Raw genomic sequence first — 19,757 nt, 5'->3', positions numbered from 1 at the left:
AGGGGCCTCGATCTGGCTCTGCTGCCACGGTGCCAGAACCGGCTGGTAACCTAATACACATTGGAAAGGGGTTAGGTTGGTAGAGGAGTGGCGGAGAGAATTCTGGGCCATCTCGGCCCAGGGAATGTAACGCGCCCACTCCTCAGGCCGGTCCTGGCAATAAGACCTCAGAAACCTACCCACATCCTGGTTGACACGTTCTACCTGCCCGTTACTCTCCGGGTGGTACCCCGAGGTAAGGCTAACCGAGACCCCCAAACGCTCCATAAACGCTCTCCACACCCGGGAGGTAAACTGGGGGCCTCGATCAGACACTATATCCTCGGGGACCCCGTAATGCCGGAAGACGTGGGTAAATAGGGCCTCAGCAGTCTGTAGGGCAGTAGGAAGACCCGACATAGGGAGAAGACGACAGGCCTTAGAGAAACGGTCCACAACGACCAGGATGGTGGTATTCCCCTGAGAGAGGGGAAGGTCTGTTACAAAATCCACCGAGAGGTGGGACCATGGTCGTTGTGGAACGGGTAGGGGCTGTAACTTACCCCTGGGCAGATGTCGGGGTGCCTTACACTGGGCGCACACCGAGCAGGAGGAAACATAAACCCTCACATCCCTAGCCAAAGTGGGCCACCAGTATTTAGTGCTAAGGCAATGCACTGTCCGGCCGATACCCGGATGTCCAGAGGAGGGTGACGTGTGAGCCCAGTAAATGAGTCGATCCCGAATCTCGAGCGGAACGTACTTCCGACCCTCAGGACACTGTGGAGGGCTGGGGTCGGTACGCAACGCTCGCTCGATTTCGGAATCGACCTCCCACACCACCGGTGCCACAAGGAACGACTCCGGTAGTATGGGTGTGGGCTCAACGGACCTCTCCTCCGTGTCATACCGCCGGGACAGCGCATCTGCCTTACCATTCTGGGACCCAGGGATGTACGTGATTTTAAATACGAACCTGGTGAGAAACATACTCCATCGAGCCTGGCGAGGGTTCAGTCTCCTCGCTGCCCGGATGTACTCCAGGTTCCGATGGTCAGTCAAAATGAGGAAAGGGTGTTGAGCCCCCTCAAGCCAATGCCTCCACACCTTAAGGGCTTGAACTACAGCTAACAGCTCCCTGTCCCCAACGTCATAGTTACGCTCCGCCGGGCTGAGCTTCTTAGAGTAAAAGGCACAGGGGCGGAGTTTAGGTGGCGTGCCGGACCGTTGAGAGAGAACGGCCCCTATACCAGCCTCAGACGCGTCTACCTCGACCTGAAAGGGTAATGCGGGATCCGGATGCGCCAGCACCGGAGCCGACGTAAACAGGTCCTTCAGTCTCCTAAAGGCCCTGTCCGCATCGGCTGACCACTGCAGTCGCACCGGACCCCCCTTCAGAAGGGACGTGATGGGAGCTGCCACCTGTCCAAAACCCCGGATAAACCTCCGGTAGTAATTCGCAAAGCCCAAAAACTGCTGCACCTCTTTTACAGTAGTTGGGGTTTGCCAATTACGCACAGCGGACACACGATCCACCTCCATTCTCACCCCTGACGCGGACAACCGATAACCCAAAAAGGAGACCGACTCCTGGAAAAACAGACATTTCTCTGCCTTGACATATAGGTCGTGCTCCAACAGCCTCCTCAATACACGACGCACCAGGGTTATATGCTCGGCTCGGGTGGACGAGTACACCAGAATGTCATCAATGTACACGACCACCCCTTGTCCCTGCATATCCCGGAAAATCTCATCTACGAAGGATTGGAAGACTGATGGAGCATTCATCAACCCATATGGCATGACGAGATATTCGAAATGACCTGACGTGGTACTAAACGCTGTCTTCCATTCGTCACCCTCCCTAATGCGCACCAAGTTATACGCGCTCCTGAGATCCAGTTTTGTGAAAAACCGCGCTCCATGCAATGACTCCGTCATGGTCGCAATCAGAGGGAGTGGATAACTGTATTTCACAGTAATCTGATTGAGACCACGGTAATCAATGCACGGGCGCAAACCTCCATCCTTCTTTTTCACAAAAAAGAAACTCGAGGAGGCGGGAGAAATGGAGGGCCGAATGTATCCCTGTCTCAAAGATTCGGCTATGTAAGTCTCCATAGCTTTTCTCTCCTCTTGAGACAAAGGATACACATGGCTCCGTGGGAGCGCTGCTCCTGCCTGGAGATCAATCGCACAATCCCCCTGTCTATGAGGAGGCAACTGCGTCGCCCTAGTTTTGCTAAACACGAGAGCTAAATCCCCATACTCAGGCGGAATGTGCAGTGCGGGCACTTGGTTTGGATTCTCCACCGAAGTCGCCCCCACGGAAACACCCAGACATCGCCCCTCGCACTGAGCAGACCACCCATCGAGAGCCCTCTGTTGCCACGAAATAGCAGGGTTGTGGGTGCTTAACCAGGGAATCCCCAGCACCACTGGGTATGCAGGAGAGTCGATCAGATACAGCTGTATAGTCTCCTCATGACCCCCCTGCGCACACATCCGAAGTGGCGCTGTGATCTCCCTGATCAACCCCGACCCCAACGGACGGCTATCTAAGGCATGAACGGGAAAAGGTTTTTGAACAGGTAGGAGAGGGATCCCTAACTCAAAACAAAACTTCCGATCAACAAAATTCCCAGCTGCGCCTGAATCTACGAGCGCCTTATGCTGGGAATGAGGTGCAACCTGTGGAAAACACACAGGTATACAAAAGTGCGCAACAGAAAGCTCTGGGTAAGTGGGACGTCTACTCACCTGGGAGGCCCCCCCAGTGCGTGGCCTGTTGTCTTCTCCCCCGGAGAACCCTCCCCAGCACCTGGCCGCAGTGTGCCCTCCACGACCGCACTTGGTGCAGGAGACAGGCCCCCTCGGGCTCCTCCTACTCCGTTCTCTAGCGCCGGCACCCCCGAGCTCCATAGGGCTCGGCTCGGAGGCGCCGGAGGGCGGAATGGACGGACTCCCCTCGGGACGTCCACGGGTGGCCAGCAGGGTGTCCAGACGGATGGACATATCGACCAACTGGTCGAATGTAAGATGGGTATCCCTGCAGGCCAACTCACGTTGAACGTCCTCTCGTAGGTTACATCGAAAATGGTTGATGAGAGCCCGCTCATTCCACCCTGCATCAGCCGCTAGAGTCCGGTACTCTAGAGCGAACGCCTGCGCGCTCCTCCTCCCCTGTCTCAACTGGACTAGATGCTCCCCCGCCGCTTTGCCCTCAGGTGGATGGTCGAACACGGCCTTGAAGCGGCGGGAGAACTCTGCGTAGGTCACGGCGTTGGCGTCCATTCACCTCCACTCGGCGTTAGCCCACTCCAACGCCTTGCCCGTGAGACAGGAGATGAGGGCGGAAACGCTCTCGTATCCCGAGGGCACCGGGTGTACAGTGGCCAGGTAGAGCTCCACCTGCAGGAGGAACCCCTGACACCCGGCAGCTGTTCCGTCATACGCCCTCGGGAGCGAGAGCCGAATCCCCCTGGGTTCCGAACCTAGGACTGGTGGACCGACCGATGGGGTGGGCAGGATAGGTGGAGGTGTGGGTACCCGGCTGGCCTCCCATCGGTGCAAGGTGTAGATTACCTCCTGTAGAGCGGTCTCCAGTTGTCGAATCTGGCCATCTTGTCCACGGATATGCTCCTCGAGCGACACAGGCGTCTCTGCCGATCCTGCTGATTCCATTCTGGTGTGTGATTCTGTCATAAGGTGCTGAAGGTGGGTGTGGTGTAGGAATCAGGCGCAGGACGCAGAGGCTCAGTTCAAAGGCTTTAGTGCTAAATTAACACAAACAAAAGCACAATAAGCCTGAAGGCGAAATACCAGGCGCACACAGGCGACAAAATAAACTGCGCACAAAACATGTGCAAAGAAACACTCCAAACACTGGAGGGAAAATGTAGCTCCAACACGTAGCAGAGGCGCAATCACACACAAACACAGACACACACAACGAGAACTAAATAGAACACTAACGAGGACTAACTAGACACAGGTGTACAACATTAAGACCAAACCAAACGAACATGAAACATAGATCGGTGGCAGCTAGTACTCCGGGGACGACGACCGCCGAAGCCTGCCCGAACCAGGAGGAGGAGCAGCCTTGGCCGAAACCGTGACAAGTTGTGTGGTTGTGGTCAGTAGTTTTGTGGTTGTGGTCAGTAGTTGTGGTTCAGTAGTTTGGGTCAGTAGTTGTATGGTTGTGGTCAGTAGTTGTGGTCAGTGTCTAAACTACAGTTGTTGCGTGTGAAAACAGAAAGAAGTGCGATGAGACGTGATCGGGTGAAATATGAAGTGAGTGAACGGAGACAGCTTAACTCTATGCAATCAGAGCAGCAGGATCAACGAACAACCCGCTCTTCTCTTTACAGAGAGTGGAAATCTTTCTCATACTCATCTTCACCATGAAAGCTTTATAATGAGAATGTATGTTCCGTCGACAAATTTGAATTGCAGAGAAGTGGACTTTTTGTCTAACTTGTTGGGAAAGTGGTAAAAATGTCAGTTGTTTAAAAAATACTTTGGAAAGTATTCAGACCCCTTGACTTTTTCCACAATTTGTTACATTACAGACTTATTCTAAAAGAAAATTGTAAAAAATCCTCATCAATCTACACACAATACCCCATAATGCGAAAACAGTTTTTTAGTAATGTTGGCAAATGTATTAAAAATAAAAAACTGAAATACCATATTTACATAGGTATTCAGACCCTTTGCTATGAGACTCGAAATTGAGCTTAAGTGCATCCTGTTTCCATTGATCATTCTTGAGATGTTTTTACAACTTAATTGGAGTCCATGTGTGGAAAATTCAATTGATTGGACATGATTTGGAAAGGCACACACCTTTCTATATAAGGTCCCACAGTTGACAGTGCATGTCAGAGCAAAAACCAAGCCATGAGGTCGAAGGAATTGTCCGTAGAGCTCCGAGACAGGATTGTGTCGAGGCACAGATCTGGGGAACGGTACCAAAACATGTCTGCAGCAATGAAGGTCACCAAGAACACAGTGGCCTCCATCATTCTTGAATGGAAGAACTTTGGAACCACCAAGACTCTTCCTAGGGCTGACCAACCGGCAAAACTGAGCAATCGGGGGAGAAGGGCCTTGGTCAGGGAGGTGACCAAGAACCCGATGGTCACTCTGACAGAGCTCCAGAGTTACTATGTGGAGATAGGATAATCTTCCAGAAGGACAACCATCTCTGCATCACTCCACCAATCAGGCCTTCATGGTAGAGTGGCCAGACAGAAGCCACTCCTCAGTAAAAGGCACATGACAGCCCACTTGGAGTTTGCCGAAAGGCACCTAAAGACTCTCAGAACATGAGAAACAAGATTCTCTGGTCTGATGAAACCAAGATTGAACTCTTTGGCCTGAATGCCAAGTGTCACATCTGGAGGAAACCTGGCACCATCCCTACGGTGAAGCATGGTGGTGGCAGCATCATGCTGTGGGGATGTTTTTCAGCGGCAGGGTCTGAGAGTCAGGATCGAGGGAAAGATGAACGGAGCAAATTACAGAGAGATCCTTGATGAAAACCTGCTCCAGAGCGCTCAGGACCTCAGACTGGGGCGAAAGTTTACCTTCCAACAGGACAATGACCCTAAGCACACAGCCAACACAACGCAGGAGTGGCTTCGGGATAAATCTCTGAATGTCCTTGAGTGGCCCAGCCAGAGCCCGGACTTGAACCTGATCGAACATCTCTGGAGAGACCTGAAAATAGCTATGCAGCGACGCTCCCCATTCAACCTGACAGAGCTTGAGAGGATCTGCAGAGAAGAATGGGAGAAACTCCCCAAATATAGGTGTGCCAAGCTTGTAGCGTCATACCCAAGAAGTCTTGAGGCTGTAATCGCTGCCAAAGGTGCTTCAACAAAGTACTGAGTAAAGGGTCTGAATACTTATGTAAATAGTTTTTTTTCTATACATTTGCAAAATTCTCTAAAAACCTGTTTTGCTTTGTCATTATGGGGTATTGTGTGTAGATTGATGAGGGAAAAAACTATTTAATCAATTTTAGAATAAGGCTGTAACGTAACAGAATGTGGAAAAAGTCGAGGGATCTGAATACTTTTCCGAATGCACTGTATACTTTTTGTGTAAGTTCTTGGAAAAGTGGTCAAAGTAGCTGATTTGTGTCAAAAGTTGCACTGTTGCATTTACAGAGAATGGAATGTTGGAAGGGATGATGTCGCAATGGGGCCTTTAGAATGATGAGGAAATGCTGTAAGATTGGATGGACAAAGTGAAGGACAAAAAGCTTAATAATTTACCTTTTACTGCAGTTGGCAAAAAATTTTTTTTTTTTTTTTTTTTATTTTTTATTTCACCTTTATTTAACCAGGTAAACCAGTTGAGAACAAGTTCTCATTTACAACTGCGACCTGGCCAAGATAAAGCAAAGCAGTGCGATAAAAACAACAACACAGAGTTACATATGGGGTAAAACAAAACAAAGTCAAAAATACAACAGAAATACATATAATATACAGTGTGCAAATTTAGCAAGTTATGGAGGTAAGGCAATAAAATAGGCTATAGTGCAAAATAATTAAAATTTAGTATTAACACTGGAATGATGTGCAAGAGATGATGTGCAAATAGAGATACTGGGGTACAAATGAGCAAAATAAATAACAATATAGGGATGAGGTAGTTGGGCGGGCTAATTTCAGATGGGCTGTGTACAGGTGCAGTGATCGGTAAGGTGCTCTGACAACTGATGCTTAAAGTTAGTGAGGGAGATAAGTGTCTCCAGCTTCAGAGATTTTTGCAATTTGTTCCAGTCATTGGCAGCAGAGAACTGGAAGGAATTGCGGCCAAAGGAGGTGTTGGCTTTGGGGATGACCAGTGAGATATACAGTGGGGGAAAAAAGTATTTAGTCAGCCACCAATTGTGCAAGTTCTCCCACTTAAAAAGATGAGAGAGGCCTGTAATTTCCATCATAGGTACACGTCAACTATGACAGAGAAATTGAGAAAAAAAAAATCCATAAAATCACATTGTAGGATTTTTAATGAATTTATTTGCAAATTATGGTGGAAAATAAGTATTTGGTCACCTACAAACAAGCAAGACTTCTGGCTCTCACAGACCTGTAACTTCTTCTTTAAGAGGCTCCTCTGTCCTCCACTTGTTACCTGTATTAATGGCACCTGTTTGAACTTGTTATCAGTATATAGACACCTGTCCACAACCTCAAACAGTCACACTCCAAACTCCACTATGGCCAAGACCAAAGAGCTGTCAAAGGACACCAGAAACAAAATTGTAGACCTGCACCAGGCTGGGAAGACTGAATATGCAATAGGTAAGCAGCTTGGTTTGAAGAAATCAACTGTGGGAGCAATTATTAGGAAATGGAAGACATACAAGACCACTGATAATCTCCCTCGATCTGGGGCTCCACGCAAGATCTCACCCCGTGGGGTCAAAATGATCACAAGAACGGTGAGCAAACGTCCCAGAACCACACGGGGGGACCTAGTGAATGACCTGCAGAGAGCTGGGACCAAAGTAACAAAGCCTACCATCAGTAACACACTACGCCGCCAGGGACTCAAATCCTGCAGTGCCAGACGTGTCCCCCTGCTTAAGCCAGTACATGTCCAGGCCCGTCTGAAGTTTGCTAGAGTGCATTTGGATGATCCAGAAGAGGCTTGGGAGAATGTCATATGGTCAGATGAAACCAAAATATAACTTTTTTGTAAAAACTCAACTCGTCGTGTTTGGAGGACAAAGAATGCTGAGTTGCGTCCAAAGAACACCATACCTACTGTGAAGCATGGGGGTGGAAACATCATGCTTTGGGGCTGTTTTTCTGCAAAGGGACCAGGACGACTGATCCGTGTAAAGGAAAGAATGAATGGGGCCATGTATCGTGAGATTTTGAGTGAAAACCTCCTTCCATCAGCAAGGGCATTGAAGATGAAACGTGGCTGGGTCTTTCAGCATGACAATGATCCCAAACACACCGCCCGGGCAACGAAGGAGTGGCTTCGTAAGAAGCATTTCAAGGTCCTGGAGTGGCCTAGCCAGTCTCCAGATCTCAACCCCATAGAAAATCTTTGGAGGGAGTTGAAAGTCTGTGTTGCCCAGCGACAGCCCCAAAACATCACTGCTCTAGAGGAGATCTGCATGGAGGAATGGGCCAAAATACCAGCAACAGTGTGTGAAAACCTTGTGAAGACTTACAGAAAACGTTTGACCTGTGTCATTGCCAACAAAGGGTATATAACAAAGTATTGAGAAACTTTTGTTATTGACCAAATACTTATTTTCCACCATAATTTGCAAATAAATTCATTAAAAATCCCACAATGTGATTTTCTGGATTTTTTTTTCTCATTTTGTCTGTCATAGTTGACGTGTTCCTATGATGAAAATTACAGGCCTCTCTCATCTTTTTAAGTGGGAGAACTTGCACAATTGGTGGCTGACTAAATACTTTTTTCCCCACTGTACCCGCTGGAGCGCAGACTACGGGTGGGTGTTGCTATGGTGACCAATTAGCTAAGATAAGGCGGGGATTTGCCTAGCAGTGATTTATAGATGGCCTGGAGCCAGTGGGTTTGGCGACGAATATGTAGTGAGGACCAGCCAACAAGAGCGTACAGGTCACAGTGGTGGGTATTATATGGGGCTTTGGAGACAAAACGGATGGCACTGTGATAGACAACATCCAATTTGCTGAGTAGAGTGTTGGAGGCTATTTTGTAAATGACATCGCCGAAGTCAAGGATCGGTAGGATAGTCAGTTTTACGAGGGCATGTTTGGCAGCATGAGTGAAGGAGGCTTTGTTGCGAAATAGGAAACCGATTCTAGATTTAACTTTGGATTGGAGATTCTTAATGTGAGTCTGGAAGGAGAGTTTACAGTCTAACCAGACACCTAGATATTTGTAGTTGTCCACATACTCTAGGTCAGACCCGTCTAGAGTAGTGATTCTAGTCGGGTGGGCGGGTGCAAGCAGCGTTCGGTTGAAGAGCATGCATTTTGTTTTACTAGTGTTTAAGAGCAGTTGGAGGCTACTGAAGGAGTGTTGTATGGAATTGAAGCTCGTTTGGAGGTTTGTTAACACAGTGTCCAATGAAGGGCCAGATGTATACAAAATGGTGTCGTCTGCGTAGAGGTGGATCTGAGAGTCACCAGCAGCAAGAGCGACGTCATTGATATACACAGAGAAAATAGTTGGCCCAAGAATTGAACCCTGTGGCACCCCCATAGAGACTGCCATAGGTCCAGACAACAGGCCCTCCGATTTGACACATTGAACTCTATCTGAGAAGTAGTTGGTGAACCAGGCGAGGCAGTCATTTGAGAAACCAAGGCTATTTAGTCTGCCAATAAGAATGCGGTGGTTGACAGAGTCGAAAGCCTTGGCCAGGTCAATGAAAACGGCTGCACAGTACTGTCTATTATCGATCGCGGTTATAATATCGTTTAGGACCTTGAGCGTGGCTGAAGTGCACCCATGACCAGCTCGGAAACCGGATTGCATAGCGGAGAAGGTACGGTGGGATTCGAAATGGTCGGTGATCTGTTTGTTGACTTGGCTTTCAAAAACTTTTGAAAGGCAGGGCAGGATGGATATGGGTCTGTAACAGTTTGGATCTAGAGTGTCACCCCCTTTGAAGAGGGGGATGACCGCGGCAGCTTTCCAATCTCTGGGGATCTCAGACGTTACGAAAGAGAGGTTGAACAGGCTAGTAATAGGGGTTGCGACAATTTCGGCGGCTAGTTTTAGAAAGAAAGGGTCCAGATTGTCTAGCCCAGATGATTTGTAGGGGTCCAGATTTTGCAGCTCTTTTAGAACATCAGCTGTCTGGATTTGTGTGAAGGAGAAGCGGGGGGGGGCATGGGCAAGTTGCAGCGGAGGGTGCAGAGCTGGTGGCCGGGGTAGTGGTAGCCAGGTGGAAAGCATGGCCAGCCGTAGCAAAATGCTTGTTGAAATTCTCGATTATTGTAGATTTATCGGTGGTGATAGTGTTTCCTAGCCTCAGTGCAGTGGGCAGCTGGGAGGAAGTGCTCTTATTTTCCATGGACTTTACAGTGTCCCAAAACTTTTTGGAGTTAGTGCTACAGGATGCAAATTTCTGTTTGAAAAAGTTAGCCTTTGCTTTCCTAACTGCTTGTGTATATTGGTTCCTAACTTCCCTGAAAAGTTGCATATCGCGGGGACTATTTGATGCACATGCAGTACACTACAGGATGTTTTTGTGCTGGTCAAGGGCAGTCAATTCTGAGGAGAACCAGGGGCTATATCTGTTCTTAGTTCTGTATTTTTTGAATGGGGCATGTCTATTTAAGATTGAGAGGAAATTACTTTTAAAGAACAACCAGGCATCCTCTACTGACGGAATGAGATCTATATCCATCCAGGATACCTGGGCCAGGTCAATTAGGAAGGCCTGCTCGCTGAAGTGTTTTTGGGAGCGTTTGACAGTGATGAGGGGTGGTCGTTTGACCGCGGACCCGTTACGGACGCAGGCAATAAGGCAGTGATCGCTGAGATCCTGGTTGAAGACAGCGGAGGTGTATTTAGAGGGTAAGTTAGTCAGGATGATATCTATGAGGGTACCCATGTTTATGGATTTAGGGTTGTACCTGGTAGGTTCGTTGATAATTTGTGTGAGATTGAGGGCATCTAGTTTAGATTGTAGGATGGCCGGGGTGTTAAGCATATCCCAATTTAGGTCACCAAGCAGTACGAACTCTGAGGATAGATGGGGGGCAATCAATTCACATATGGTGTCCAGGGCACAGCTGGGGGCTGAGGGGGGTCTGTAGCAAGCGGCAACAGTGAGAGATTTATTTCTGGAAAGGTGGATTTTTAGAAGTAGAAGCTCAAACTGTTTGGGCACAGACCTGGATAGTATGATGGAGCTCTGCAGGCTATCTCTACAGTAGATTGCAACTCCACCCCCTTTGGCAGTTCTATCTAGACGGAAAATGTTATAGTTGGGGATGGAAATTTCAGAATTTTTGGTGGCCTTCCTAAGCCAGGATTCAGACACTGCTAGAACATCAGGGTTGGCGGAGTGTGCTAACGCAGTGAATAACTCAAACTTAGGAAGGAGGCTTCTGATATTTATGTGCAGAAAACCAAGACTTTTACGGTTACAGAAGTCAACAAATGATAGCTCCTGGGGAGTAGGAGTGATACTGGGGGCTGCAGGGCCTGGGTTAGCCTCTACATCACCAGAGGAACAGAGGAGGACTAGAATAAGGATACGACTAAAGGCTTTAAGAACTGGTCTTCTAGTGCGTTGGGTACATAGAATAAAGGGGGCAGTTCTCCGGGCGTTGTAGAAAAGATTCAGGGCATTATGTACAGAAAAGGATATGGAAGGATATGAGTACAGTTCAGGTAACCCTAAGCGTTGGGTAACAATGAAAGAGATAGCGTCATTGGAGGCATCGATTGAGCCGGTCTCGACGTGTATGGGGGGAGGAACAAAGGAACTATATGAGGCAGTTTGAGAGGGACTAGGGGTTCTACATTGAAATTGTATAATAAGAACTAACCCAAACAGCAATAGGCAAGGCATAATTGACATTGGAGAGAGGCATAAAGCAGTCACATGTGTTATTAGAGAGAGCTAAGACACAACTGGAAATAGCGATAACGTTTGGGCTAAGACTAAACAGAATAAACAGGACAGGGTACCGTGTAAAGGAACAGTCCAGCAGGCATCAGCTGTGCAGCTGAGTGATCATAAGGTCCAGTGAACAGCAATATGTGAGTCCGAGAGCAGTTCAAATTGGTGCTTCAGCACAGCTAGCAGGGAGCACAGTTGTAGTTTGCGTGTGCTAGCGGGCCGGGGCTGGCAGATGGATCTTCGTGGTCGTCGCAACGGGAAGTCTGTTGAAACCACATCAGACTATTTCGTCGGCAAACCAGTCGTGTTGGATCGGCGGGGCTCAGTGTCAACACTAGGAGGTCCCGTCCGGTTGACAGAGAGGTAGATAGCCAGGAGATGGGCCTGAGGCTAGCTCAAGGCTAACTGGTGCTTGCTATAGGGCAATGGTAATGGTAATCAGCCAACAACAGGTTGCAGCTAGCTAGCTGGTTGTGATGATCCGGCGCTAGGGTCCAGTGATTCCGGCAGAAAGTCCAATAAGCTCTGGGTCGATAGCACGCTGGGTCGATAGCACGCTGTGCAGACTGGCCGACGAATTGTCCAGGCTAGAGCTAGAGCTGGCTGGTGGATAGTGTAGGCCACGGACAATGGTGAAGACGCTAACGGTGACAAATAACAGGTAGCCACTATTTTCAGCTTACGGTTCTTGATGAAAGTTATAAAGAAATAATAGAATCCTTTCCACGTTGGGTGAGGCGGGTTGCAGGAAAGTATATTTAGTTAAAGAATGAAAGTAAAAAATTGAGAAATATAGACAAAAAAAACAAGAAACGGGATATTAACACAGGACGAAAAATAAAAGCGACCGCACTGCTACGCCATCTTGGAACTGGGTCACAAAGAGTGATTCTTGGTAGTCTTAAGCAAATCTACTTTGAAACAAAAGTATACACCTCACACACATGGTTATGGGCTTTAAAAAAAGAAGACACCTGTACCATGTCAGATATAGAGTTGAAATGTATTCAATTTTGAGTTTGCATCCCAATATTACACTTTATATACATCACAGAAGACTGAAATATAACAAAACTGTTTGATATTGAAACATCTGATTTTTGTCTGGCTTTTTGAAATAATCTTTATTTAATTATGAAATTATGAGAAATATGAATAACATTCCACCCATGAGGCCAAAGAGGGCACTTTTGGTCATTGACTTCAAGAAAGGTCTACAAGGTATAAAATACATAAAAAAGCTGTATACAAGCACGTTTTAAAGCTTTAACGTTGTAGGAGGTGTAACATTACAAATAATAATAATAAAATAAGAAGAAGAAGTATGTTGAAGTTTTAAAGTGGGGAATCTTGCTTTGCAAGCCTCATTAATAAGAAGTATGACAAAGATTTAAACTGAGACATTTGCTTTGCAAGTCCCATTAATAATAACAATGTAGGAGGACCACCGTCAGATGCTGTTCGCCCGAGCACAATGAACTTAGTAACTTTGATAAATAGTTTATCACAACGCACTACGCTTTATTACGGGCGACAGATTCTGTACACATCATTGCTTTCTGTATCAGAAAGTAGGCTGGCCCTCTTTGAAGTCTCGTAGATCGATGCATTGCACTCTTTTTGTTTATCTTGACTTTCATAAACATCCGCCGTACCTTACTTCATTGTTACAGATGTACGAGCTGCCAGACCCGGTCTCAGGGATGGCTAACACTGAAGATCCCTTCGATCTCCACTGAGTTAGGTAAATCTGATTGTAGTTTCTTTGCACCTTGGAATAATATCCAAAGCTCTCTTAAATTGGAAGCATTGGTGCCTCTGGGGCAATTCAGAAGGTTGAATGAGGACCTTTTTACTGAAGAATGTGTTTGTTTTATATGATTGTGTTTTACATTTTGTGTATTTTGATGTGTATATAGATGTGTATTGATGTGTATATTTGATACAGGCCTCATCTGTAAAAGAGACATGGTCTCAACATGACACCCTGTCAAAATAATGGTTAATAAATCAAATAAATAGCCTCAGTTTTCCTCTGTCCCGCTCTGCTTTGAGGCAGGAAATGCATTCCAGTGTGTTGCTCCTGGGTTCTTAAGATGACATCACGTCCCCCTTTGCTAACCCATCAGAATTCCAGAGGCGATTTAGTGCAAAAAAAAAGTGTGACAGTTGGTAGAGCATGGTGCTTTCAATGCCAGGAGGGTAGGTTTGATTCCTACTGGGGCCACCAACACAAAAATGAAAAACAGCTCGTTCATGAGAGAGGTCGAAGGAGAAAGGTAAAAATTGTGCAAGCTAGAAGGCGGGCCACCAACAGACAAATAACGGTGCAGTACAACAGTGGTGTACAGAACGGCATTTCAGAACGCACAACTCGTCCATCCTTATCATGGATGGGCTATTGCAGCAGACGACCACATCGGGTTCCACTCCTATCAAATAAAACAAGAAGAAGAGTATCCAGTGGGCACGCGATCACCAACACTGGACAACTGAGGAGTGGAAAAACATAGCCTGGAACATGACACCGAGTTCAGTTTACTTGAGTGGTCTGCGCAATCCCCAGACCTCAACCCAATAGAGTATCTTGAGGATGAGATGGAACGGGTCGTTGTCCCATGTGCTGTGTTTGTATTAGTGTTCTGTAAATCTGACACTGTAAGATTGTTTACTTAAAACTAAAGGCGCAGGGGGCCATAACCCACAGTGATCCAAGAAAATCTCCCCTCTCCAACTGGCAGCTGTGTCTTACCCTCATGATATGATACACACAGCGCATAGCAAGCGAAGGGCTTTGGGTTGGAATCAGTCTTCATTAAGGGTGTGTTCGTAAATTCAATCTGGAGTGCCAGAGTGCGCTCAGAGTAAGCTCTGGGCGTTCATAAATTCAGAGCGTTGTCAGATTGTCCGTTCCTAAATTCAAAGCGTTTCGCTCTCGGAGCGTTCAGGGCGCACATTGGACTCTCTGGCCGAAGAGTAGGGTTGATCCGAGCGTTCTGACCTCATAACGGCAGTCAAGCACCCAAGCTAACTGGCTAGCGTTGGCTAGCTTGCTAGCTACTTCCAGACACAAATGGGAGAACACCGTACTCTGACCATTTTACTCGCCCTAGCAGAGCTGGTTAGGCTGTTTTCATGTTATCCAGAGCGTTGGTGACTGTAACCGGCCATATTCAACGGGTGTTGAGCGTTCATAAATTCATCAGTTATTCTGTGCTAATTTACGAATGCACCCTATGACTGCATTTTCTTCTGCTGGCTCACCTCTTGAGTTCTGCTTGTCTCACTATTCGTTATTGATAACATAAGTAAGTCAAGCATAAGTCAAGCATTGGAGTGATTCAGTCATCAAGTTCTTTGTTGATTGTTGTCTTTGTGACTGAGTTGCTTAATGAAGTATTTATATCTGTCTATCTAGAATACGAGGTGGTTGATTGGCAGGAAAGACTAAGGTTATGGGAGGTGGCTGACTGTCTCTTATACTGGATAGTGGTTAACCATCTCTAAAATTGGTCAAGTGAAGTGATTGGCTCTCTTGCAGAGCAAGATTTGTGCTTGAGGCAATCTGGGAAACACTCTTTTCACGGCACTGTGATACCGAAGTGACCTTTTCGTAGCAGGTTAGGAGACTGAGGTTAAGGTTAGGAAAAGGGTTAGGGTTAGCAAAGATGCTCTCCTAACCTGCTAAGAAAATCACTTTGTATCGAAGTGGCGTAAAAAGAGCGTGTCCCTGTAAGCAAAGACATCCATACACAGTAATAAAGAGTGAATGTGTGGGGGTTGATAGGGTGATTATATGTACATGTATTTTAGACTGCAGGGAACAAGCTCCTGTTGAGCTGGTCAGGATTATCATGGTTCCATAGCCATGGCTATGATAGTTCAGTTGATTGGACCATGTTGTTTCGGACCATATTATATGATAGTTGTTTATCACCTTAGTGGTCAACTAAGGATGTCACTCACCGGCGGCGTCCACTCACGGGGCTGAACCTCATGAAGGAGCGGCTCCTCTGGACCCCACCCCCATCCGCGGGACACTCGAACCGCAGCCTCACCGACATCGTCCGCTGTCTGCCTGACACACACGATGTTGATTTAGTTACCGTACATATAGCCTACAGTGAACAGATTGAGGGCCTTAATCACTCAGGTTATTTTAGGATTCCAGGTTTTCTATGATCCCTCTTACACTGTGGGAAAGAATGTTCAAATGTATACAAAGTTTAATTGTTTTGTTTCACAGTAAACATTGCTACATTGATAATGAAATCAAATACCCCCAACTCACAGCACCAGAATATTTTCTCTGATTGAAGAAATCTCGAGGACACTAACCTTAAATGGTTTTGGCCTGAAAATCTGGTTACTTGTTTTGATGGCACTGGGCCCTGAATATTAGAAAGGACTTTTCTCCAATCCAGATAAACAGGATAGGGAGATTTTTTTCTACCATAACATAAAAAAAGTATAACTTCTTCATCCTCTCATCCATCCCCCCCTCACACACCCTCGTGTGAAGCCACAAAGTCACATAGAGGTCATCATCAATGCTTTCCTCCCATCCCTCACTCCAAACTAGGAGCGCAGTGACGTTCTGTGTGGTGAAGAATGGCTTACGTTTTGTATAGGGCTGTCAGAGTTAATCAGTTAACTGAAGTTAACTTTTTGTCATTTTAGTGCAAAACAATGTTTTAATCGTGATTAATCACATTGTCTGAAAGCATTCAAAATACATTGAAAACATCTAAAATACATAATCTATACAGTTAAAACAACAATGCAATGTCAAAAAAAGTTGACATTGAGGTTAAAGAAAGTGTGCTTTATCAGTTTACCTGATTTTACTTATGGTTACATTGGACAAAATTAAGACGTCAATATTCTTCTAAGGCTTTTTGTATAATAATTATTCAATTACAGCTCAATTTGAGCAAATTCTGAATTTGCGATTAACCTCGATTGATCACAGTAAATTCTGCAATTAACTTGAATACATTTTTGTAATAATTTGACAGCCCTAGTTTTGTAATTTCTCCCCTCACATGTCTCAGTTTGGAGTCATCCACTTCATTTGTACATTCTTTACCGATGTCAGATGGCTTTTTACTCTCTTCCACAGCCGCCAGCGTCACACACACACACACACACACACACACACACACACACACACACACACACACACACACACACACACACACACACACACACACACACACACACGCACACACACTCCCTCTCTGTCTGTGTGTAAGTTAGGCTCAGAGGGTCACTGTTGTTGACAGTGGAGCCGATCTAGGCGAGGGCCATGGAGAGACACTGAGATTGAGAACCCAGAACTTCTCATCCTCCCTCGGGTTGTAACTCATGCAATTTCCTGCCGGAGGTAGAAATTTGCACAGAGCTAAGCAATAGTTTGGACAGGCAAACCATTTTTGCTGCTACTCACTAATAAAGGCAACTTAGTGAAACCAGACATATAAAATGTCAACATTTTGAACAACAGTATACAACTGCTAAAATATATTGTAATTGTCCTTGAAGACAGCATATCCACCAACAACCCTAGAAAATAATGAATTTAGACTTTGAACATTTCGTGTTCCCTGTCTCCATGTTTATATCTACAACTAAAACGTATTTGCTTGAGAGGCCATTAGGACAGTGTTTAGTGGATATAAGGATATACAACTCTTTATTAAAGGTCCAATGCAGCCATTTGTGTCTCAATATCAAATAGTTTCTGGGTAACAATGAAGTACCTAACTTTGATTGTTATTTATTAAAATGGTCATAATGAAACCAAAATAGCTTCTTAGCAAAGAGCAATTTCTCAAGCAAGAATTTTGCTAGGACTGTCTGGGCATGGTCTGAGTGGGGAGGGGAAAACTGAAAACTAGCTGTTATTGGCAGAAAGGTTTGGAACTCTCGTTCTTATTGGTCTATTAATTACCGCCTGGGAATGTCACCAGGCAGGCCATAACTCCCTCCCACCAAAACAGGCTGATATTTCAGGTGGTCTTTTCAAACAGCTATTACACTAAAAGGGCATTATCATTTTCACAATTTCACAGTAGTATTCAAACCTCATAGTGTGGAAATATATATAAAATCACGTTTTTGACTGCATTGGGCCTTTAATGTATCTACTCAATGATGCAATGCAGGGTTATCCAGTTTAAGATAGTCCTTTCTGCTTTGCTACATAATACTTTATGAATGGAGGTAGCACAATATCAAAGAGACTCCAGTCAAGGCAAAGAGGCAAATCAGACTATTAGACTACTTTATGTCAGTATGTGTCTAATAATGGTCTATGAAGGAGGTCACTGGACATACTCTCTGCTGCAGTACTGATGAATTGTCATTGTCAAAGAGTCTAACCAAGAGAAGAAATAGTCTAATATGGGAAACAACCATGCCAAGAGGTGAAATGAAAGTATAGGCTAGAATAGAGATCAAGACAGAGACAGACAAGAGGCAAATGTTACGTTCACACACTCTCCGAGAAAGAGCTTGGGATCTCCTGAGGTAACTTCAGGGTACGTGTACGTTTGGACCCTTCAGCTTTCAGTGTCAGATCTACACAACCACGAGAGAAAGAATGGACACAACAGGGGAGGGACTCTGCGAGATTAACCTTTAAAAAATGTTTACAGGGGGCCTTGTGGAATCTGGCTCATCTGAAAACTGTTACATCCTCCCTATGAGAGATTTGTCCCTAACACTGGACAAATAAACAGGGATGCTTTGAGTGGGAAGGAGTTGACTTCATGAGCGCCATCCTCGCACATGTTCCAACACACGGCTTTAATAAACACGTCTCCTCTGCTCTATGAGAATGTATGGCTCAGATGGTGTTTGGAGAGGTGTGTACCATTTCCATAATAATGTTAGCGCTGGTATATTTTAGGAAGGGAACAAGGATTAAGATGCGTGTGATGTGAGAGAGGCCACATAAATAATGGGTGATTAAGTTACTGAAAGTCTTTTAATCTTGACACCAGGTTCACTTTGACTCGGATAGACGTGTCTCTCCACATGACAACACGCTGCAGTTACCAAGCCCGGGCCAACTGAAATATTAGCACAAAGAAAGGATCCAGGAAGAAAAGTGTCCTTATGAAAACTAAATAGACAATCTGGAGAATCACAACTGTTTGCTTCTTTCTTTGCTATTTTACACAAAGTGGCCCAGAATCACTAGAATTATTATCTTACTTGACCCAAAGTCCAAACGTTATGAGTCCACTAAGTCGGTGTTGACTCCTGTCACCTGAAGACCTCCCCTCATGATACGAAAAGGTGGCGTAGTCTAGCAATTTAGTCCACATTATAAAGTCAGGTCCAAAATTATTGGCACCCTTGATAAAGATGAGCAAAAAAGACTGCATGAAATAAATAATACAAATACTGAGCTATATTGTATGCTCCAACATAAAAATATATATATATATTTTATACTAATACAATTGCTCAGAGAAAGTAATATTATTTTTCTCAATAAGATCCGGATCAAAATGATTGGCACCCCTATTCTTCAATACCTTTTAATACCTTACCTTGTGAGCATAATGGCACTGAGCCTTTTTCTATAATTATTTATTGAGATTAGAGAACACATTGGGAGGGATCTTAGAACATTCCTTCATACTGGATCTTTCCAGATCCTTGATATCCTTCATCTGCGCTTATGGACTGCCCTCTTAAATTCAAACCACAGGTTTTCAATGGGGTTCAAGTCCAGAGACCGCGAAGGCCATTGCAAAATGTTGATTTTGTGGCCAATTAACAATTTATTTCAAACCAAGTTTTCTGGTTGTGTACACAGCCAAGTTTCAGCCTCCTGGCCGAGACAACCAGGTTTTTGGCGGAAATGTCCTGGTACTGGGTAAAGTTCATGATGCCATTGACCTTAACAAGGGCCCCAGGACCAGTGGAAGCAAAATAGCCCCATAACGTCAAGGACCCAACACCATATTTTACAGTTATGTGTTTCTTTTCTGCATATACAGTGAGGGAAAAAAGTATTTGATCCCCTGCTGATTTTGTGCGTTTGCCCACTGACAAAGACGTGATCAGTCTATGATTTAATGGTAGGTTTATTTGAACAGAGAGACAGAATAACAACAAAAAAATCCAGAAAAACACATGTAAA

General features: G+C 45.5%; 1 protein-coding gene across 1 annotated transcript in view; it reads right to left on the bottom strand.

The window, feature by feature from the left end:
* ripor3 (RIPOR family member 3) overlaps nucleotides 1-15,674 on the bottom strand; it is a 54,840-nt gene extending 39,166 nt beyond the window's left edge. The window contains exon 1 of the mRNA XM_084173565.1: nucleotides 15,566-15,674. Coding sequence (XP_084029691.1) covers nucleotides 15,566-15,663 — 98 coding nt within the window. The 5' untranslated portion in view covers nucleotides 15,664-15,674. The remainder of the gene's footprint in view (nucleotides 1-15,565) is intronic.
* Nucleotides 15,675-19,757: the final 4,083 nt, after the last annotated feature.

This window comes from Coregonus lavaretus (genome assembly GCF_964263955.1).
Source record: "Coregonus lavaretus genome assembly, chromosome: 12".
Lineage (NCBI taxonomy): Eukaryota > Metazoa > Chordata > Actinopteri > Salmoniformes > Salmonidae > Coregonus > Coregonus lavaretus.
This window is presented reverse-complemented; position numbering and strand designations above follow the sequence as displayed.